The 24,184-nt window shown below is 34.9% G+C and overlaps 3 protein-coding genes across 4 annotated transcripts in view; 1 reads left to right on the top strand and 2 right to left on the bottom strand.

Annotated features, from left to right (window-relative positions):
- The window catches only part of LOC129235946 (myogenic-determination protein), a 44,157-nt gene extending 31,779 nt beyond the window's left edge, over window positions 1-12,378 (top strand). The window contains exons 5-6 of one of the 2 annotated variants that reach the window (XM_054870042.1): window positions 2,307-2,358; window positions 11,115-12,378. In XM_054870042.1, the coding sequence (XP_054726017.1) occupies window positions 2,307-2,358; window positions 11,115-11,422 (360 nt within the window). In that variant the 3' untranslated portion in view covers window positions 11,423-12,378. Of the gene's footprint in view, window positions 1-2,306; window positions 2,386-11,114 lie in introns of both variants that reach the window. The other variant, XM_054870040.1, reaches the window with a different exon arrangement.
- A 719-nt stretch (window positions 12,379-13,097) lies between these two features.
- On the bottom strand, window positions 13,098-15,862 carry LOC129235721 (uncharacterized). The gene is given in 5 exon segments (XM_054869730.1): window positions 13,098-13,358; window positions 13,450-13,561; window positions 13,563-13,635; window positions 13,638-13,747; window positions 15,603-15,862. Coding segments are annotated over 5 exon segments (816 nt in total).
- A 2,324-nt stretch (window positions 15,863-18,186) lies between these two features.
- On the bottom strand, window positions 18,187-23,839 carry LOC129244471 (uncharacterized). The gene is made up of 3 exons (XM_054882116.1): window positions 23,541-23,839; window positions 18,527-18,902; window positions 18,187-18,441 (listed from the first exon to the last, which is right to left on the bottom strand). Exons 1-3 carry the CDS (start codon window positions 23,828-23,830, stop codon window positions 18,187-18,189), a joined length of 921 nt encoding a protein of 306 aa, XP_054738091.1. The 5' UTR covers window positions 23,831-23,839.
- Between the last annotated feature and the right edge of the window lie 345 nt (window positions 23,840-24,184).

Here is a 24,184-nt window from a genome sequence, read left to right as displayed (position 1 = left end):
ATTTCCTGTTGCTTAGAAAACTTGCGAAGATTGCTAAGAGTTTTTCCCCGACATAATGCTTGAGCTTGTTTAAAAAAAATTGAGTGATCAACTTTGTCAAACATGTGGCTGGCACGTGGTTACTAAAAGCGTTTAATACTTTATTAGAGGCTAGAATTAGATTAAAACAAGCTGATCTACTGGGCATGAAACCATGTTGGCAATTACAAATAAACTTACATAATTGTATAGCTTTGATAACAGTTCATTAGACGTTGCTTAGACGACACTACTTATTTAGCATCGTGTGTGTTTTTACTTAATCAAAAATATTGTAACAAATTGTAACATGGTACAAAATTGAAATAAAGTATTTGTAGATATGCGCATAAAGGATGAGTGTGTTGTTTCGTGACTATATTGCTCAATAAGGAGATCCCTTTACTTTTGGTCTGAATGCTTTGCTTTTCAAAATAATCTCAGTGGAAGTCTATAAACTTCAGCATTCGCTTGAATGTTTATTCAAGGTTTACAATTTTATCATGGTACTACGCTCTGAGTTGGTGCTCATAACTTTAAGATCGCTTACTCCAAATTTCCACCAGACAGGTTGTGCCTTTTATGGTCCAATTTCTAAACTTTCTATAATTTCAAAGTTGTTCGAAATTGCAGTTAAAGAAAACATTTTTTGAAAAGTTTTATTTCTAATAGCCAGCATTGCTTTATGCCTGGGAGGTAAACTGTAACCAAATTCACGGATATTTTTGAATTTCGTCTGTCTGACTTTATAAATCGAGCTCATCGGTATCGAACGTCAATAACGATTTTTCGAAGGTCTACTCCATGGTTATCACATAATTTCTCGAAGAAGCGGGTAGTGGCAGAAATTATTTTGCCATTAAGTACTTGAAATATCCCTTACAATAAATAAAGCTTTGTGTGAAGGCTTTTCCAGGCCATCAATGGATACTTCGACCACCCTTGCCAAATCCTGTGCACTGCTGCAATAAATAAAGCTTTGTGTGAAGGCTTTTCCAGGCCATCAATGGATACTTCGACCACCCTTGCCAAATCCTGTGCACTGCTGCTGCGTGGCACTCACTTTCGCCTGAATCAGCCTAAACTTTTTGGCAAATTGCATAACTTGCCCTAGGCATTGTTACTCTTTTATTCATAAATAAATTATATTTCACAGATTTGACGTACTATGTACATATACATATAATATTTTCGTAAAAATCAAACGGAAAATTTAAGACAAAAACAATATTGCAGCAAATAATAAAAAACGTTGGATTACTAATCAAACACGGTTGTTTCAATAACCAGTTTCTTCCATAAAAATTATTGCCTCTAATCAAGTAAACCGTACTGTATGTAAAGGCCTGCAGCAAAACATGAAATGCCCAACGAATAAAGGCAATGCCAGTGGTAAAATATAAGGCACCCGATTGTCAGAAAATAAACAGAGGAGGCTGTCTTATTACTTTACCTTTATCATTACGCCATGGCCCTTAACGATAATTTTATATTATTTTGTAATTCATGGGAAATTGAATTGCGTTTGAATAATGCATGCCAAAGGAATTGGAACGCTCCGTAGTGTTTCTGTGTGTGCTCGTTTGCATGTTGCATCAGTCGAAACAATGGCAACAATGTGCAAGTTGTACGTGTCAGTCTGGTAGTTGTTGTGTCCCTCCACCACAATCCACAGCAGTTCGAAACAATTTGCTTTTGGGGTTCATTGCATTTTAATTAGCTTAGTTTTAGATATTTGTTGTTGCTGTTGTTGCGATAAAAAGACGAAAAGGATAGCGCTGTGTCTTGAAAGGCTGTTGAATGTACATTTGTATGCAAATACTAGGTAGTATATATTTAGATACGTAGACATACATACATATGTACGTATGTTTGGTGTGGATAAAATTCTAACAATTGCAATAATTTGTGCGCATTGTTGCTAATCTCATCATTAGGCCATGTTTTCTAATGACAACAACACAGTTGCCTGAAATTTTGACGTTGTCATTTGCATTGTCACTTACAGACACGCAGCCAAAGTCGTGCATTGAATGGCATACATTTGTATGTACATACATATGTACATACAAGCATACCGTTGGCTTACTTGCCAGTTGTGCGTCACCCGACTGACGTTTGTCGTTGTGCATTTCGTCCAAATTTATTGTTTTTCGGATTTAAATTTTCCCCATTTTTTCAGGCGATTTTACTTGCGCTTTGCACGAGTTCAAATCCTTTAATTAAATAAAATTAGCGAAATTCTAAAATTTAATCCCTTTCTATTTATATTTTCTATCTATTTGCAGAACTCATACACAGGTGCGTATTTGCGACAGAAGTTAAATTTTTTCCACAATGGTATGGACAGATTCGCCGTCTATACAGGTATTACATATGCATACATACTCACACTAACACAAGCCCCTAATAACAATTCGCTGTGCATCACACATACATAAATACATACTTCTTATGGCAAATCTCCTGCACTGAGCGTTTTTGAGTTACTTATTTTTTAAATTATTTTAAAAGTGTAATTTCGATAAGAAATTTGAGTAACCTACATAATTTGCATGACTATAATTCCTTTAGCACAGAATAATCGCGATAAATGTTAATTCTAATTGGAAAATGCGTATAAGATTTGTTGATTGGCCATTCGCCTAACCCCTGTTGCTGGATCTGGAGTAATACGGTCCAAATCTTTTTGCTTTGCACTAAGCGTGAACATTGTGCTGTTGTCGAGTATGTCGGAGTCGATTCTGGATAAGTAGGAGTTGCGCCTACTACAATATCTAGACCGTAATTGAGTCAAAGTTACATGAGTCTCACGAGGATGCTGAAGCTCTTCGTCAGCAATGGGTGGTGGTTGGACTCCGATAACGGCATTTGGGGGTTGGGAGTTTAGGAAGGTGGTGAGAGCCAACTGATAAATGTAGTTTAGTGTTTATATACATACTGTCCGGTCCAGTCCTTGCAGTTGTGTTAGGTCCTGGATCTCGTCGGTGTAGTCGAAGAAGTGTCTCCTGATACGCCTGGGAGGTGTCTGCGGTAACATCCAAACAGAAATTGCTTAGTAAGCATTTTACTGTGCTCCTTGATTGGGAGCATGGAAACCTCGTTGTGAAGATGTTGCATGGGAGACATCATCAGGCATTCCATGGCTGTCCTGATAGCAGTAATTTGCAGGTTTTCAAAAATAAAGATGTATTTGGAAGTCGTCGTTGATATTGGCGTACAGCAGCATTGGAGTTCTTGTTGAACAAACTGAACAGCTGCAATGTGGGGCTTGAGTATGATCTATGTATTAGCCATTCTTACTATAGAAGTCTAAACCCTTGTCTAGGAATTAAAACAGACATACAACAAAATTTGTCCCAAAGTAAAAAAAAGTAAATGTTCTTGAAAGCATAACGTGACTACTTTTTTTTTATTTTGAGATTATAAGTAGTTTATTTTAGAGGCTAACTTGATTACCCCACTGTTAGAGATCACAAACTTTATGGAGCTTTGCAAAGCAAGCTCACGTTCAAATAACTATAGCTCTTAAAATAGCAAACACAAAGTTTAAATGTTGATGATGTTCTTAAAATTATGTCTTACAAATTGTGAAAATAGTTGTTGGTCAACATTTTAGTTCTTTCTATAAAAAGCGTAACTGGAAATTCTTTTTTATTTTTTTTTTCTTTGCTCGCTCGTTTTAAGTGTCTGATAAAAGACAAAAATAATTATGAACGTTATCTGGTAGATGATTTTACTGGTTTTCGAATGTTGTAATGAATGAGCCTATATTCGTATGTATTACTTATATATAAGCAATAGTTCTTTTTAGACACACTGTAGTAGTGAGACAGGACAAAAAGAAAACTGACTGTCATTACTAAGGCGGGAATTTTTTGCTCATAAAATTAGCCGTATAATGTAACTTTGGAGCATTCGTAGCCGGTAACAAAACACCCTGTATACATATATACGTTCATAAGAGGGTTGCGTTTTATATTTTGCCCCTTTGCAACACTACTTGTGATGAGCTGTAATTCGATATTTTTAACGAAAAGTTTGGTATTTTTAGCATAAACTCACTTAAAATGTTTTCATTTACTTTTTGCAGTGAGTTGAAAAATTCATCTCGCCCAAAATATGGAATTAATTCGTGAATACTTGCGTGCGATGATTTATTATTATATTTGACGTGGACTATCGAGACAGGAGTGCATTGATCAACTTACTTCGACTTTTGGCGTTGAAACATCACACAAAGTCACTGAGAAACGCTGGTATAATGAGTTCCAACTTGGCCATCGATCTTTGCAGGATGAATTTCTTGAAAACCGTTCAAAAACAGTTTCTGTGCTAGAACAATCAGAGTTGTGCGTCAATTGATGCCGTAAATCGTGATGTCACATGTCAGGAGATAGAGGCATGCTTGGGCATTAGTAGGACTAGCATACATTCAATATTGCATAAACATTTGGTCGTCTAGAGCACTTGTTCTCCTTGGAATCGCAAAATTTGACAATTGCCCAAAAAAAAAACTCGTATCGATTGATGTAAAGAGATGTTGAAGAAATTCAGCTGCGGTGGTTTAAATCACGTCTATGACTTCATAATAGGTGACGAACTTTGGATTTATGCGCATGAATCGGAAACAAAACAACAATAAAAAGTTTTCGTGTTTCAAGACGATCTTCATCCAACAAAAGTGGCTCGCGAAAGAAGCACTTCAAAGCAAGTGTTCGGCCGCTTTTCCGAAAATCTTGTCCTGCCACAACGGTACTACTGAAGAGAGTAAAACAGTGACTTATGAGTTGTACAAAACTATTTTTGCCATCAGTTTTCGGAGAATCAAGAAAACTCAACCGAATCATCAACTCAAAAACGAATCATCCATCAAGGCAATGCGAGCTTTCACGTATCGGCTCACACAAGAGAGTTTTTGAGCACTAAAAAGATCGAATTAATGAGAAATCCGCCTTAAAGATCTGATTTGGCCCCTAATGATTTCTTTTTCTTCCAATAATCCAATAATCAAAAATAAAATGCGAGGCCAATGTTTCTCAATGCCTGAAGAAACTGTTGAAGTCTTTAAACAGCTCGTTTTCGAGGTACTCGCTTCTGAGTGGCAAATGTGCTTTGAAAATTGATTTAAGCAAATGCTTAAGTTTCATGACTTCCCAGGAGAATATTTGGAAAAACAATAAATCAATTTTATTATTTTAATGTATTTTCATTTGGCGGAAAATATAAAAGGCAACTCTCGTATATACTATAATATAATATTTCAAAATTCTTATATTCGACACTTTCAGCAGTTATTTCAATGCTCCTATTTTTAATACACATCTTAATGATGTAGATATAAAAGAATCAAATAAGGCTTTATAGAGCTTTGCGCCTTTAAAAATAGCATATAACACATATTTAAACAGCACAAAATTTGTCTAATACTTAAGTGCTATTAACATATTTTTGAAAACACTCGCAGCCTACCCTTTCAATTAGGAATTCTTTAAACATTTCAAGAAAGTTAATCATGCAAGAATGTATTAATTACTTAATGAATTTGAAATTAATTAATTTAATTTAATGTATAAATCTTTGTGCGATTAATTTCAAAATTTCCTCCTCATAACATATATTTATTTTTCATTTTTATTATATTTAAGTCAAACATGGTTGTATGTTGGGTTATTTTTAGAATAATTTACCTTAAAATTACCGTGCATAACTAAATACTACTAAAAAATACTAGATAGAAGAATTAACAATCAAATTAAAATTAGAAAATGTCCACAATGTTTAAAACCTAGAGCCACAACGTGCTTTCTTTTAATCCAAAATAAAAAGAGAAATGTGGTAAATGTCTTAACTCCAATCAATTAATGTTGTACGAGTAAAACTACCGCCTCTTTTGCTAACCGATTTTATTTTATAATCTCAATCCAAAAGCTTCCGTTTCCTGTTGTTCGCACATAAAGGTGAATTACATATATAACCCCAACTTTTTTTAAACACTACTCTTGGACGACATATAGTAAATTAGGTGGTGTATTTCCCAACTTCAAGTGAAATAACTTTAAATATTTTCCCAAAAATCTGTGGAGAAAAAGTAATATTCACGTCCGTGTTACCTATCTCTAAAACAAAAGTAATACATTTTCATTATAAAAAACATAAGATTTGTGTTAAGTTTAAATTAAATCTATTAGGTGTACAACATATAAAAGTTAAATTTTAAATTAGGAGTAAAAATCAGTTTAGCAACTATTCATCGTTACTTGATAGCAAGCGTGGACTTTTCAGTAGGTATGCAGGCATTCATGCTATCCATCTATCGAAGACTTAAGTTTACGTTGACATTTTAATCCAGGTACCATGTCAAGATAATGAGAAAAAAATGTTCCAGTCGACGTGGTTAGTTCTGAAATGTATATTATTTATTGCAAGGTTTTCAGAAATATATAAATTTATGTAACATATTATAAGATAAATCTTTACTCTTTTAGAAATCACGTTTTGATTAGAAATAATTTTTTCTTTTTTTGAGATTTATTGGTAACTGTGTTATTTGAAACAAGTAACAAGTTTGTGTCAATTATATAGCCGATAAATATCCCACCCTATACATGAAGTGCTTTAATTCAGATTAGCATACAATGAATTCAGTTTTGTATGTAAACTGTAGATAAACCTTCGCAACCGGTGCTGCAGTTTAAACTAAAATCAAGTTGCTTAATCTAAAAATATATGTACGTGTATGTATGTACATGTGCTATTATCACAGCCTATTATTTACATATAATTCAAAGCTAAAATGTTATAATTTTATTAGCTTTGGACTCATAATCTCTTACCTACTTCAAGTGATCGCTGTTTGGGGGAAGTTATTATACTTGTATAAATTTTCAATTTTGTTTTTGAATAATATTTTTTACGAAATAAAAAAAATATTTTGAGGGATGGAAATCTTTATTTTGACCTTTACGCACGCAATTGCTTGTCTGTTGGTATAGTGGAGCTGAATAGTTTACAAGTGTCAAATATGATTGACGTACGATACTTTTATAAAAATTATAAATTTTCTGATAGGGTGATTGATTTTGCGCTTTTTCGTTCAATGATGCATTGGCATTCAAAAGTGTTAGGCATGTTTTGTACTTTATAAAATAAAAAAATAAATAAGATATTTCTTAAATGCTATCTAATTTAGATTTTTCCAAAATGATTTTTATTATCAGATTTTTAACAAACACTCGCCATTAAATTTTAATTAATTTGATGCGTGAACTAATTAAAACCAAGAGAGTTTACAGTAACAGAAGCGTTCACGTTTTCGAATGTCATACAGTTATAAAGTCAATACATATTTACTCGATTAAATTCACATTTTATTGTTAATATATATGATATGACACGGCCGCCGTGGCCGAATGGGTTGGTGCGTGACTATCATTCGGAATTCAGAGAGCCTACGTTCTCTCTCGTTCGAATCTCGGTGAAAAACCGAAACGAAGAAAAAGTTTTTTCTATAGCGGTCGCGCCTCGACAGCAATGCAAACGGTGTATTTCCGAATGTATTTCTGTTATGAAACAAACTCCTCATAAAATTATTAAATTTAATTAATTGTACATTTTTAATTAAAAATATCAGTCCTCTTTGTTTGTGTCTTCTGTTTTTCTAGTACTTAAAACATATCGTTCTCTCTTAGACGTCTCAATACATTCATATCATTTTGATGGACGCTTTTACAGCTAGCCCACTATACCGCTTTGCTGAAAACCTCACATGCTTCTCTTTATAATCTTTATAATACGTTTAATTTTCTCAGGTGTCCTTGAGATGAAGTCAGAGTTGGATTCGTTCTCCCCATAAATATTGTTGCCGGCGCCTGCGACATCATCATTCCTCTCCTGTATGGTTGATAACGTATATTTATACATGTATATATAATATTTTTTATACATGGCTGCGCACACGAACAAACCTCAGCATTTAAACTCGAAGGGATTCTCCAAGCTCAGAAATATTTGAGCTCAATGCAAGCTTTGAAACGCTTATTGTTCATGTTATACAACTAAATAGTCAATGCATAAAAATGTTGTTCAAGTTTTAGGATATTCATGTTTTGGAGAGTTGACGTTGTCGAGCAGGTGTTGTATATCTAAAGCTACATGTAAGACGTTTCCACGGTCTATCTGCCCCATTATATTCAACCGCATTTATTATGGTTAGAAGCCTAGGAGTTTTGATTACCAAAGCGAACACGTAATTTCCGCTGCCAGCTCTAATCTCGAATTTATCAAAAAGAACTCCTAAAAATTGATTAACCCGCGATCGACTTCATGTATGTTACATGTTTTCGATACGTCAATTCAGTACAATTTCAAGCATGGATCGCTTTACACGAAACAACCGAAATCGACACTACAAAACCCGAAATGCTTGACAAGGTGATGACAAACGCAAAAAAAAGATCAAAGTTTGTGATTGCTATTAAAGATGGCCACTTGATTGAAATTGTGTTCAAAAAATAGTTTTAATAAATTGTAAATAACCAAACCAAATAAAAATACCTCACTTATACATATCCGTTTTTTTTCAAAGTTAATCAATGTTTTTAAACCGGCATAAAAGATGGCGCACCCTACGTATTTTCATTCTTAGTAAGATCTATTTTTGAGTATGCAAGCTTTATTTGGCATCCAGGATCCACCATATATTCTGATCTATTGGGAGGTATTAAAAAAAAATTACTAAATTCGTGCTTCGCCGAAATTTTTCTTATCATTCATTTTAACTATTTATCACATATGTAAATCGAATTAAAAAATTCCAGCTGTTTATTTCTACCGTAACTAACCAATGTAACAACGGTAGTTCTCTACATACATTAAATTATTTATGATTTTGTGACTGATTTTGCCTCAGCTTCGGCAATATTTTCACCATGCCCTACCCCAGCATAAACAGTGGTATTTGAACGACCTATTCTGTCTCGTACCACTCAAACCTTACTTGGAAGCAGTTGAGAATACCCTTTTTTCTTCCTTTAAATTCGCGTATAATTGAACTATATGCACCTAAATAGCGCCTTATTTTTAGTAATTTTAGTTTTCTAAAATGAAGATTAAAATATCTTGTGTAGTATACTTTGTTCGGAAGCCATATCTATACAGGTCTAGGAGCCTATTTGATGCTCTTCTGGAAAGATTTAAGGTAGATATAAACATAAGTACACCAAAATGGTTAGACCGATGAGAGGAACAAATTTAACCATGCCAGTCTGTCCGTCTCTCTGTGCACACAATAACTCGGGTAAAAATTAATATATGTATTTCAATAACACTTGGTACACATATGAGTATATATTATGTTTTGTCCAAGGTAGGTTGGTATTAAAAATAGACGAAATCGGCCAATAACCACGCTCACCTGCCACTTATTTTAATTTTCGCAATATAAAAACGCGTATGAAATTCAATAGATGTATAGTACATCAATATCAAAAAACAACATGTATGAACGGCGCAAATATTCCGCTTGATTGATAGTTTCTGGTTCATATTTTCAGTCAGAAATGGTCATACCAGAAGAGTTTTTGTCGTTAAATAATGACTGGCGAAATGAGCGGCCACACTCGCAAATAAGAGGAATTTAGTTACAGGAAACTCCACTCTGTTCTTTAAAACTACGGTTATATACACATTGTTTTTCAGATTCATAATCAAAAAGTTGCTTTTGGAATTAGCAGAATAGGGGTTTTTTCCATTTTTTTCCTAATCTCTGTGTTTTTCGCAGATAGCAATTGTGTGCATAATTAAATTGAGATGGTTTAAAATGAGGTTGGCTAGAGTTGGCCGGTTAGACCGGTGTTCAGCATGAGGAGAGCTGCTGCTTCCACCGTCGCTGAAGTGCAGAACAAATCTAATAATGAAAAATTTGGTTGCTTAAATTACATCTTATACGAATTTTTGTACTTTTTTTGGGCAAAGGTTTTGCTAGTTGATCCCACTTAATATGGGCTTTGCATTTTATTTAATTATTCTGAAATCAGTAAACAATTTTTCTTGCTGACTACTTCCTACAAAAGCATATTCAACTAAGAAACTTAAGTTAAATTACAATTATTCTTACTGATTACATATTACAAACAGATCGTAATCAAAAAGTTAAATTATAATAAATGGTTTAAATGAGCAGAAAAACATGGTTTAAACAAAATAGAATCGAATTCAATAGAAATCGAGATCCCATTAAGTTATCGAAGTGGGCGGCAATAGGAGTATTGCAATCATAATTTGTTCTGAACCTATTCAAATATTTAACTTGGTAGGTAGCGAAAAATTTATCATTTCTAGAAGAGAGAAATAGTCAATTTCCCCCCTGATACAATTAGTATGGATATAGTTTTGGAGTATTTGAAAGTTTCCATTGGGACCACTGAGGGTTTCCATCATAATTTTTCAAACGAAAAACCATTTAAATCTTAATATAATATAGGGTGCAACAAAAAATTCTCTATATGTGAAATTTTTTTAATTTTTTTGTTTACTTATAATTATATTTTTTTTTGTGTTTAGCAAATTAGTTAAAATTTTAACCGTTTTGTAAATAACTCCCTTAGTTTTAAAGCTATTCTGCTAAAAATTTTCACAGGCGATTTTTTTAGTATATCCTTTGTAATTCCCGAAAATTACCAAGATCAGATCACTTTAATATATAGCTCAGACATAACTAAGCTCTCAAGTGTGAGGCTACCGTTTTATAATATTTTTTACTCCCAGCGTCCCTAAGGAGAATTTATAAATATCATTACCTTGAAAACTGGAGCCAATCTGACAAAACAGGTGACACCAATTAATTTAGAAAACCTTAATTATGTTCATATAATTAAGTTCAACTAATAAAACCTTTGCCCAAATTTTGCACACTGTTATTATCACAAAATTATGAAGCATTTTTTTAAATCGCAATAACAAATATTATTCATTTTTGAAAATACCAGCAAATTCAATTTCACATATACATATATATGTATGTATGCATATGTAGATACAGACATCAGTGCCCAATTGAGCTATCCAGTAATTTTCAATATTATTTTTCTTTACAGAATTTGAATCGTCCACAGCAAATGGTTCCAGTCTGGATTGTCTAAATTTGATTGTACAAAACATTAATCGAAGTACAACGCAAACCACACTAACAACTATTGCGGGCAATAATAATAACAACAACAAACAAAGTAACAAAAGCAGCAGCAGTAGTGGTAGTAACAACGGTAGCAACAATTCAAGCAATGCCGTCGCCACTGTTCCAGTGACGACTTCACCATCAACAGCAAGTATTACCAGCAATATATCGCAAAGCTCGTCGCAATCGTCTTTGAATGCGACTTTTAAGCAAAAATGCACAACATAATAATAATATAAAAAATGTGTATATATTCAAATGTATGTAAATATGTAGTTTTGTATAGGATAAATTAGCGAGTATATAGAGGAGCTGTAAAATAATTCAATCGTGGAGATTTAATTCACTCATAATTCTTTTATAAAATGTGATTATTGGATTGTACAAAAACCATTTTTTTAAATTGTAAATGAATGAAAAAATTTTGTTTGAAAAACTTCAGTGCGCCATTAAATGGGATAAAAGCATTCAGTGTATTCACTTACATCTGTGTTCACGACAATAGCAGCGCGACAAATTTCAAGCTGTTGACTATTTTTTAAATTTGTAATTTACAAATTAATTTTTATTAATACAAAATATAGTTCATACCATGATACAATAATTTTTAGAAGGTAGTTTCACTTTAATATTTTTGACATAAACCGTGTTTGTTGACATGTTGTTGTTGGTCATGTGGTAGAAAATCGACGTCTTAAAATCCGATTTGACCTATTTTCCCAGATTTATGTGAGAGAAGATCACATATTTGTTTAGATACAAGACTTCTGCAATATAACCCCTTCACTTAAGCAGCTAAAACTGTGAAATTTTGAGGACTATATAAATATACCCAACAATCAAACAGCTTGTACAAAATAAAATTGTCGAAAGCTTTGCAATATAGCGCGCTGCTTTATTCTGAACGTCGGTATGCATATAAGGTGGCGCAAAATTAATCATCCATTTTGTTTTGTAATAACTTGTTTACTAATTAAAAAGAAAATTATTTTGAATGACCTTTGACCTTTTTTTGTATACTGCAGCTATCTTATTCACAAATGCCAAATATGATTGGCGTACTACGCAATTTTCAAATATTGTAAATCTTCCGATAGGATGACTAATTTTGCGTCATCTTATATGTATATATGCATATCATTCAGTCCTACTACTACTTTATAATTATTTAAGAAATGCATGCTATGGATCAAAAAAATATATATTTTTTTCAAATCTTTTAAAATATCATCAACACAAAATGGAACTTTGCATATTTATCTTTAATGCGACGGTGACTTTAAACTATTTAAATTATTTTAACTGAATGAATGATTGCATAAACAGCAGATATTGCATTGATCTGATCATCCAGTGTTAAAAAAGTTTATTTCGTCATTCTTTTTTTTTCTTACTGAAGTGTGAATTCGTATTTCCTTTAAGTAAGTGCAGCATTAAACAATTCTAGATCCAATATCCAACATAAGAAAAAAAGTGAAATTTTTGACAATCTATACATACAGTAATTTCACACTTTGACAGCTCTGGCATAGTACTGTATAAATATTGCAATATTTGTACTTAGAACACCTTAGACTAAGAATTTATGTGTTACGAATTAGTATACAATTTTTGTGCTGGTTGAAATAGTTTTTTCTCCAACTTAAAGTAAAGGATACAGTGGTTATACAAAGTCAAATATTTATGTAAATATATTTATTTATAAACTTGAAGTAAGAATCAACCAAAAAAGTTATATCGATTTATGTAGTAAAATACCAGTTTTTATAACTGATATTTTTTATTCGACTAGATTAATGTATTTACAAGTAATTCAAATTTTAGTTTTTAAATTATTTATTTAGCTAATAAAAATGGCATATATGAATATCAAAGTGTTTTGCTTGGAAATTTGTCACGGTCTCTAATCCAGTTGCAGTTTTCGAGAAGATCCGCTCACACCGCTTAACTCCCCAAGTTCCCATTCCTTTTTACGTCCTTCTCGTAAATCTTCATTTGTGCCAAAATGAACATCTTCTAGGAAATGTTTTTTATAGGCCAGCAATATCTGCTTAAAGGATTCGACGGCCTCCGAAATGTGACCATTGACGCCACCATATTCCATTGTTACAGCGTCGCGTGCGATATATTCCAACAAATCTTCCACTTTCTTGTGTGCCGTGAACTACGTAATACGGTTATAATAAAATTAAATTATTATCTACATATTCTTCTATTTGTAAATATGTTGCTTCTTACAGCTTAGATATAAATACCTTGAACGCTAGTTTTCTGGGCTTAAAGGAAGTTACGAAATTAAATATCGGAAATCCTTCGCGCCTCATATTTAATATTATATATGAACATCTTTTAGTTTCAATTCTACGCCAAAGTGTAGGCTTTTTCCAAAAGGAACGGATCAAACTGCATCATTAGATCTATACCAACGTCTAGACTCTCATGTCACTCTCTATAGCCAATACCTCGAATAGCATAATTAATAGTTTAAAAGCTAAACGGGGATTTGATTTCTTTGAATCGATTTAGCAGTATAGCGAAATCATAAGGACGGGACTGTGAATGAAGAGAGATATATTTTCACACAAAACATAGAGTTATAAAATAAAATGATAGAAAAGATAGAACTACAATTTTGAATATAATATTTACAATAATATTTTTGGTAAAAAGCGGCAGGCAATGACAAACCTCTGATTGTATTTCTTCCGTGAAAAACCATCTGTCATTCGGAGGCATTATAAAACTGTAGATCCCTTCATTTGTGGAACAATATCAATGCGCATGCCACAAATAGAAGGAGGAGCTCAGCCGAACACATCCAATAAAGGCGGTAAGTACATACAGTCACTTTATTAGAGGCAATAATTTTTATAAAATGAAATGGTTATTAAATCAACCGTATTTGATCTAGTAATCCAAGGTTTTCTTATAATTCAAGTGAAGGCTACACTTTGCTTGAAAATAAACATGCATCAAAATAGTATTTGATTTATTGGTTCTTTTGATTAGAGGCTCTAACCAAATAAGAAAAAATAATAAATATAGAACATTTCATCGTTGAATGGATTTGTAGAAATCTCCAGATAGCCTAATGAAATTTCAGACCAGGCCGTTTTAATTATTGGAATTAAAGCATTTTTGTCTGCAAATTGTTGCCCATTCTCATAAGCCTTACGAGCAAGCCATTCCCATAGATTTTCAATAATGTTCAGAACTGGGGAATGCCGTGGCCATGCTAAAGTTTCAACGTTTTGGGACGCAAATCAAGTTTTGACCACACTTAAACTGTGTACAGATGCATTATCCTGTTGAAAGATCCAATGTTTCACGAGCCTCGGAAAAAGGTGATTCCAGCTTTAGAGCTGTTTTCCGTCATTTCGTAGTCTACAATTTTTAATTTAATCACGCCATAGAACGATATTGCTCGCCATACCATAACATCACCTTCACAGCTGATGTCGACTCAAGGCCCATCCAGATGGAACTTCTTTTTGTCACTTTTTCCCATTCACCGAGATCGTCATTTGTAACAGAGTTTCAAATTTATTCCAATGTGTTTTTTTTTTTTGATTTTGGTTATATTAAAAATGAATTTTAGAATTAGATGCTCAACGAAAGAAAACATTTCAAAGTTTAACCAGAAACAGCAACAATTAATGATATTTAAATTTCTCATATTAACACATCTTTTATAAACTGCTTCAAATTATGTTTAAATTAACCTTCCTGTATAGGTAAGCTTTAAAATACAAAAAATATCTTGCAGATCGGAGCACTCTGTGTGAAGTTATTACATTTGAGACTTTTTTCTATAAGATAGATATTCAAAAGTTACTCAGTCTGTTTTGTTTGCACATCTCCCCTTTTACATCTCGTTTATACCAACGAATCAGTGTTCCTGCATCAACTTGCATCGACCTGCATCGATATTTAATTGACCGTGATTTTTCAGAGCAAAGATGGAAGAGTTTGGATAATTGCAACTATAACTTCATTTTACATTTCCAACAAAGGGTTATGAAAAGCAACTGATACGTATGAAAAGATTACTATCAAATAAATATTTTTCATACTAAACGATTCAAACGTTTTAGATTGTCATGCGGTGGACGAGAAACATAAAAATTATTTTATGATGGACAAAAACCGATCAGACAGATATCGCTTCTGGCCTGGGAATAGTACGGGTACTATGACATATAAAGAAAAGTAGTTATTTGGAGCATTTGCAACAAGCTTGCACACGTGCATATACCTATGCACATTCGTATGTATATTAAGTGATAGCAGCAAATGCTTTTAATCAGGCAAATCCACTTTTAGAAATATGTGTAGATATGTATGATATTGTTTATAGCTGCGTGCTCCGAAATTCGATAATTATTAACAACAAAAAATGTCTACTCACCCCGAGCGATAAAACTCCATTAAGCCATTACACCGTTCACGTTCACATAATACTTCTGGAAAGGCATTCTTCACCGCATAAAAACCATCAATTCGTCTTTTTGTTTCTTCCAGACTGAAGCGACAACGACGTAAGAATGCTAAAATCAATTGGGGGTCGGTGGACGCTTTCAAATGTGGCGACTTTTCTATCCACTCCTTAATGATGCGGATTTGATCAACAGCAGTAATCGGGTTCTCATTACAATTCGTACGCGCCATTGTGCTCATAGTTTAAGCTCTATATACTTTACTAATCAATCAACTACAACTGAAATAAATTATTAGTGCTACTTGCAGCTGAGTAGCTGAAATCGTACTGTTGGTTTTTCGATACCTTGGCGCACCATTTTGGTACTTCTCCGCGAATGTTTGATAGGGCTTTTAACCTTATCTGTAAATAACGCCATCACACTGGTCACAGGGTGCTCCATCAACAATTAAGACAATCTGGCAAAACAAGCTGCACTTGGTATCAATTTCATCAATTAAAGGCATTGTTAGCCGCAACCTCGAATAATAGAATTCCAATCACCCCTCCAAATCAAAGGACACATCAACAGTTGTTCGTGAGTGATGAATGAATGTGAAGTTAAGAAATCGCTCTTTGATAATTAATTCCCCATTACATATGTATACCATCCTCATGAAGGTTTAAAATCTGTTACCCGTCTTCTTCATTTCATTTCTTATGTCATTTCAGTCATTAACACCGATAACAATGATAGCCTTGAAATCTAACGAAGAATTTCTCTAGCCAACAAGTGCTACTTTGGACTAAGTAGGCATTAGTAAGGTCCTCTCTCGACGAACAAAACTAACCTCTGCCTGTCTTAACGTATGGCGCAGAAGCTTGGGCGATGACAATATCCGATGAAGCGTCACTTGGAGTGCTCGAAAGAAAGATTATGTGGAAGATGTTTTGACCTTTGCACGTTGGTTACGGCGAGTATCGCAGGCGATAGAACGATACTAGACTTGGCGCAGCGAAGAAGAAAGGTCATGTTTGCGTCGGAAAGATCAGGTGGAGAAGGACTTCGCCTCAAAGACTGGCGCACTTTGTTAAACTCGGCCAAAATCGCGAAAACGGTTATCGCGCCAATTAAGAAGAAGATAAATATATGTTCTTAGTAAAAAAATCGCTGTAAACTACTACGAAAAGGTCATAATTACTGAAAACAGCATAAACGTTCCCCACATATGTACGCGCAATGCTTCTGCAGTGACAGTCCTTAGTCGGATAAAAATGCGGGTCGTTCCGATGGTGGATGCCCATGAGGGCCGTCTTCTAGAAGTGCGGAGACTTAAGCGACAGTATTTTTGCAGTGATAGGTTAAAAAACATTTATATATAATTGATTTTAAATTTAATTTAATTAAAAAAATAATAATAATTTACATTAATTAAATAAATTTTGGTGTGAAATGACAGATCTAGTCGTAGCACTATTCTTATAATTGGAATCAAAGGAAGGTAAAATGTCATTCGGAGGGAAATTAGATGTTTAGGAATCGTATCGCCCTTTGCACTGCAATGATGAACATTTCAGGCAATATTTTCTCAACTTATCAGGATTAAACAGAAATATGTTACCGTTCCCCGCTCCCGGTTGAGCAACCGTTCCTCGCTGTCATGCGAACGTCATGTAAAAAGCAGTACCGTTTTTTGATTTTGCTTACGATATACCATACACTCTCTAGAGAACTAACCGTTCACCCACCGTTACATGTCGAAAACCGCTTTCTTAAACCATTGCTCTACTGCTGTAATATTTTCCAGTCTCCGCAAAATTGTCGTAATTTCGGTAGTGGATTTTCTTTTCTATTTCTATATACATATATTGCATCCGTGTAAAACTAAACTGCACTGTTCACATATTACAAGAGCTGAACAATAATGCTGAATTACCAAAACAAAAAGCACACTAAACTCAAAATAGATGTTCCAAATGAGACGCCCTATAGATGAATAAAAACTTTTTTTCTCTGACAAGCTTTTGTGCTCTAATGTAAAGTGAAAATAGCTAAAGCATATCGAGAGGAAGAATGATTGATAACCAGGTTTGGCCTTCAGCTACGGTGAAAAGCGAAATTGAGCAAATTCTGCCCGCTCATTTCACACGTACGAGTATTCACACACTCGTCCAATCAGTTGGTTTTCAGAAGGTAACGAAGTCAATTACTGTTGATTCTTTCGTATATCACCAACACAATCTCAGTTTTTTCGTAAACGAACCGCTGTTAGGACCCCGGTTTCGCCAGCCAATCAGCGGATTTGTTCAAATTCACTATAAGCCGGTTAACGGTCTGATATTGGCCACATATTCTAATTTTTTTCCATCAAGTATCGAGAGCTGAGCCAACTGATAACAAAAACTGTGTGGGTGTGTGAATTTATTGATTAACTTGACAGTGACACAAATATTCGTTTATTAGATCGTTATAAAGTGAAATAAAGGGGGTCTCTCGCCACCCAATATCTAACAGCATATATATGAGCAAAAGCCTTTGGCTTTATCTTTACTTTTACACATTTTTCATTGTCCATTAGTCCACTATCAATTTACGAAAGCTGCCTTCTGCTCCAAACTCTGCCTCATAGGGCAGAACTTCACCAGTGCGCAACTCTTCAATTGTGCCGTAATTGACTTCGTCTTCGAAATAATCACGATAACTCCTTAACAAATCCTCCATATACGAAATGCATTCATGTAGATGGCCATTCACGCCGCCATATTCCTCAGGCAAACACTTTTGTGGTATATACTGGTATAGTTCCTTCAGAGACTTGATCATAAATAACTGTGATGAGGGATGGAAAATATTGTTTTATTTAAATGCGAAAATATTTCATTACAAAAAAATATTCTTAGGTCTTGTGTCTTACCGGTGGAATTGTTTCCCTTTTGACATGCAGTGTCTTCAACATAGTCAACCAATTTTGTATCTCTTTTGGTGCATTCAAGCAGTAGATCACATTTATGCGTAACGGACTGCAATAATTCATCCAATACCACCATTTCCTAAACAGACCTCCATCTAATTGCGCTGCATGCTCAACATCCATATTTGACATATCAATTATCTGACAAACTCCGACTATGGCCGCGTTGTCATTTTCCTGTGCTATCATTTCCATAACCATCATATTGTAGGCCATAATCTCACGCATGTGGCAGCGTTTGGGACAGCAGCCACCCATACGGGATATCATTATGGCAGCATGATCGCTGCATCTGGGAAATTCCGGGAAGTACTGAAGGCTGTGAGATAGAAATAACAATGAAAAATATCGCTGCCTAGTTTACAGCTAAAAAAATATTTTACTTGCAAAATGGCGCAAAATTAATCATCTGTTTTACTGAATATCAAAAAAATTGATTTTGAGTGATGGAAATCTTTATTTTTATTTATTTAATTAATTAATTCATTTATTTATCAAGTAGCCCTTTTTTAGGGTTAATAGACATAAAAAGAAAAATAGAGTACAATTAAACTGTCTATAATATTGTAAATATTCAAAAATTTCAATGGGGACCTTTTGAAAATGAAAAATCTGTCTCAACATATTTCGAGATTTTATTAAACTCAAATAAATCTCTAGTAATGGGATAATTTCGAGCATAAACAGATTTTGAGGAGCCGACATTAAAAAACTTCGAAGTACGAAGAGCTCTGGCCGGAATATTAAAGAGAATCCTCTCTAGAAGCATCGAAAAGTCGAAAAAAAGGATGGAAGATAAAGATAAAATAAGTTCTCCTGTTTTGCAACGATTTTAAGTTAATCAGTAATCATCGCGCTTCATAGTTAGGGAAAGCGTAAATTAAAATTTCGCAACGCGAAATGTCAGAATACTTTCGTTCAATTCCGGCAGCATGGCACCGGAGGACAAATGAAGGATGCATACTCAAGTTTGGAACGCACAAACCTCATATACAAAAGCTTCAGCGTATAAGGGCCGTAGAAATCGGAGCTATGTCGCCTAAAAAAAGTAAGCATGACATAAGATTTGGTAATAATAAAATTTATATGAGTAGCAAAAGTGAGCTACGAATCAAATATTACCCTCAATCGATATAATCATCCGAGAAGGCATCTAAATTGGATACTGTTGAGCGTCCCGTAAAGAAGCCATACTGCTCCGGGCGCCCCATGTTCTTTACAGTAAAAATCATGGCGCAAGCTGTCTAGCTCACAACACTCAAATATGCATGATATATGACATCATTTGCAAAAATTATAAACTTTTCGATAGGATGATTAATTTTGGGGCAACTTATATTTTAAATTTTTCCAGTTATGTTAAGTTTACAAAACTCGTTTCCTTACATATTTCTTAAAATATAAATAGAAAATATTCATGTTTTTGCATAAATAAAATTTATTTATGAAAAAATAGCAAATTTCTAATTCCAATTTTAATTCCAACTTCTACCATTTTTTTGTTAATCCCAATTATATGACGGGAAAAAGTTATGTGGATTCTCTTGCTCAGCAGCCCTAATTGATCGCATGGTAGCCGACAACTATGATTTTGTCCTCATTCAGGAGCCATGGATCAATGGAGGGCGTTTGCGGATTGAGGACATCGAAATATAGGTTATACACAGCGGACTGTGAAGGTAAATCAAGGTCTTGTATTATGGCAAAAACAGACCTAATCATATTTATGATCCACAAATATAGCAATGTAGACACAACTGCACAACAACACATAAGCTGGGAGACAGATGGTAACAAGCACCAGCTATTGTCTTTTTATATGGCACACGGAGATCCAATACCGTCGAACCTTAAAGAGCTGATACTGGACAGCGAAGCTTACGGCAACAAACTACTATTGGGAGGCGACGCAAACGCCTGAGGTATATTAGTTCAAATATTAATGAGCGAGGTGAGTCACTCATTAATTTTATTATGGGAACCAAATTACTTCTGTGCAATCGCGGTAATGAGCCTACCTTTATTGTGTGTAATCGTCAGGAAGTTCTTGATATTATATTACGTTAGTTTCAGACTCATTCTCTGATCACAGATATATAGAATGCACGCTCTAGGAAGAGGTCATTCATCCTAAGGTACGAAAATTCAGGAACCCTAGGCAAATAAACTGGCTAAGATATTCTGAAGAACTAGCAAAACGTTTGCCCACGAATCCCCCTTTCAACCCTTCTAGACATTAGATAACATGGCCAATAGACTGACTAATTGCTGCAACCAAGCCCTGCATAAGACTTGTCCAGCAGCTAAGCATAGAGGGAAGAATAAGCCACCCGAACTGAAAAAGCTACAAAAGAATTGCAGGAAACAATTCAACAGAGCCAAACTCTCCCAAAGCGAAAACGAATGGGACCTGTATTATGGCAAACTAAAAATATATAAGAAAGAAATAAGGAAAGCAAAAAGTCTTCATGGAGAACTTTTTGTGGGGAGATCGAGTCTACGGTAGAGGCATCTCGACTGAGAAAAATCCTAATCAAGTCTGCTCAACCCATAGGGTATCTTCAGAAGTCAGACTCCAGCTGGACAGAATCCAGCGAAGAATCATTAGACTTATTACTAAATACTCACTTCCCAGATAATTCAGAGGAGTCAATAACCGTCCATATCCCAACTTCGCTGATAACCATATTCAGAGCAACATTACGACTAAATTATGTCCTACAAGGTGAAGGGAAGTCAGGGTTGTTTTCATACCAAAGGCTGGTAGGAGCTCGCATACGAAACCTAAACACTTCAGACCTATTAGCCTTTCTTCATTTCTATTAAAGACGTTAGAGCGATTAATAGACGCCTTTATAAGGGAAAACTTGACACTGTCGCTACTCGCGAGATCCCAACATGCATACTCTAAAGGTATTTCCACGGAGACAACATTAAATTCACTAGTTTCAGAGATAGAGAAATAAATAGAGAATAAAGAGTATTCTTTGGTAGCCTTCCTAGACATAGAGGGCGCTTTCAACAACATCCTACCGGGGGCCATAACAAGCGCAATGACTGATTTGGGTGTCGGCGAGGGCCTTGTGAAACTTACAGAACAGTTGCTACTAGGCAGGTTCGTAATTTCGACATTGGGCCCCTCGACGATACGCAGATCCGTCAAGAGGGGCACCCCTCAGGGCGGTGTACTTTCTCCTCTGCTGTGGATTCTGGCAAAGAATCAATTGTTGAAGAGTCTAGAGGAAAGGAGGACACACGTAGTGGCCTACGCAGGCGATGTTGCAATATTAATAAGAGGGAAATTTCCAGATACCCTCTGCAAAATAATGCAAAATGTTTTGAACGATGTAAGCCGGTGGGCTGCATCGAGTGGTCTTGAGATAAAATGGGGCCTAACCCCAAAAATAGTACACTGGCTATATATAGCCTTATATCATGCCATTCGGTGTCTTAGTCTGGCGGCCAACACTCGAGAAAAGAACAACAATAATATGTCTAGAAAGTATTCAAAGGGGGGCATAAGCGGGGGCACTAAAGACTACGCCCACGGCAGCAATGAATGTCATGCGGCACCTCTTACCGATTGAGGCCTACAGCAAACAGCTGGCGGCGAAATCGGCACTTAGGTTAAAAGAATCTTCTAACTTAGCCACTAACAGAAGAGGTCACGCAAGAATACTAGACGAAGACAAACGACAGATTTTTGTAGCTCAGTGGAGTTGCATTTAAACACATCCTTTACCACAACTTTCGCAATGAGAGAAGATTGGGACAATGGGGTAATTGACAATAGAAGCGGAATCAGCATCTATACTGATGGTTCCCAGCTAAATGATCAAGCAGGCGGAGGCCTTCATTCTGAAGGAATGAATGCCAACATCTCATTCTGGTTACCGGATCACTGCAGTGTATGTCAAGCTGAAATATTGGCTATCAGGGAAGGCCTGCTAGCCCTAAATAAAAGTATCCTCACAACAAGAGATATACTATAAACATATATTCAGATAGCCAGTCGGTCGTGAAAGCTTTAAATCGCCTAATATTAACTCGAATACAGTAAAATAATGTATCGACGTTTTGATAGAACTATCACAGTACTTTGTAATAAACCTGCTCTGCGGGCCGGGTCATAGAGACATAGAAGGCAACTGCAAAGTAGATGAACTAACGAGATTGGGTACCACATTACCGATTCAACCAGACAAAGCAAACATACCTATACCTTTAGCAACTTGTAAGATACTTATAGATAAACATACTATCGGCAGGCAATGGCCAACCTCCGAGTGTATTTCTGCCATGAAAAAGCTCCTCATAAAAATATTGCCGTTCGGAGTCGGCTTGAAACTGTAGCTCCCTCTATTTGTGGAACAACATCAAGACGCACACCACAAATAGGAGGAGGAGCTTGGCCAAACATCCAAAAAAGGTGTACGCGCTAATTATATGTATATATATAAATAAATGCTCACAACACCGTCGAGGAAAAAATTATACAAATTCAATGAGATTTTTTAGAGTTTTGAGACTAACCATTTATTGCAAAAAAAATTAAATGAACTATAAAACTCCTTACCCAAAATCTTTGGGAATTGTAATTAAAAACCATGGGATTGGGAAAAAAGTTTGTGGAATTTTCTAATTTTCTTATTTTTATATAAAAGGTGAAAATTCGAATTTTATAAATAAAATAATTAAACTAAATACAAACAGAAAAATAGATAAAACTGGTGAAAGTGTTGATATGCTATTGCTTTGTCTAGGGATGTACATTAGGTATGAATAGTTGGCGAAGCGTCACAAAGAAAAGTTTATAAATACTAAATAGCGAAGATTTCCACTTCGACTCAAACTGACAAACAGTTGTACAGAGGGAAGGGAGGTTCAACAAATTACTCTTTGTATTTTGAAAAGAGAAAATAAAAAAAATATATATTTGAGCGCTTCTCTCACATACCCCAAATGATTAATTGCTAAGATCTTCTCTGTCACACGGCGATGAGATATAATTTCCGGAAATTTGCTATGAAAATTAAAAAAGGCTTCAATGCGTTTCTTTGTTTGTTCCAAACTATAGCGACAACGTCTCAGGAAAGCAATCAGGAAATCAGCCGAAGTACGTGCCCGCAAATAACGTTGCTGATATATCCAGGTGCGCAATATAATCAGATCCTGATTGACTCGTTCCGGTGATTCATTTACCTCCTCGCGTGCAATTTTCGCCAATTCCGGTGACAAAGGACGCATCTTTAGAGAAACAAGATTATTATTGCTAAATAAATATAATAAATTCACGTCTGCACGATACTGAAAGTGGGCTGAAACTAATTTGAAATAAGAATTTCGTTAATTAATGTACTATTGAGTTGGTGATTATACGTACACATATATATGTACTAGGGCGGGTCGATTTAAAAATCGCTCATTGCTCTGTGAAAATCGTATTCTAGGGATCAAAATAAGAGACTTTGCCGAAGGAACCATAACTCTAAAACGAATTCTGATGTCCCCCAATTTGGATCGAACTTTTGGGGAGGGGCAAATTTTGAAAAATCTCACTTTGACCCATTTAGAGTGCTCCAATCGAGTCCAAATGTATGA

The sequence above is a fragment of the Anastrepha obliqua genome, chromosome 1 (genome assembly GCF_027943255.1).
Source record: "Anastrepha obliqua isolate idAnaObli1 chromosome 1, idAnaObli1_1.0, whole genome shotgun sequence".
Taxonomy (NCBI): Eukaryota; Metazoa; Arthropoda; class Insecta; order Diptera; family Tephritidae; genus Anastrepha; species Anastrepha obliqua.
The sequence above is the reverse complement of the archived record's forward strand: the minus strand, read 5'-3'. Positions and strand labels throughout refer to the sequence as shown.

Bases quoted from the DNA above. Each gene is read 5' to 3' on its own strand.
- LOC129244471 (XM_054882116.1), bottom strand. From the start codon at position 23,830: ATGCGTCCTTTGTCACCGGAATTGGCGAAAATTGCACGCGAGGAGGTA. The intron at 18,903-23,540 runs GTATGTGAGAGA...TCTATCTCACAG, and splicing joins TTAGCAATTAATCATTTGGG to CCTTCAGTACTTCCCGGAAT. The intron at 18,442-18,526 runs GTAAGACACAAG...CCCTCATCACAG, and splicing joins AAAGGGAAACAATTCCACCG to TTATTTATGATCAAGTCTCT.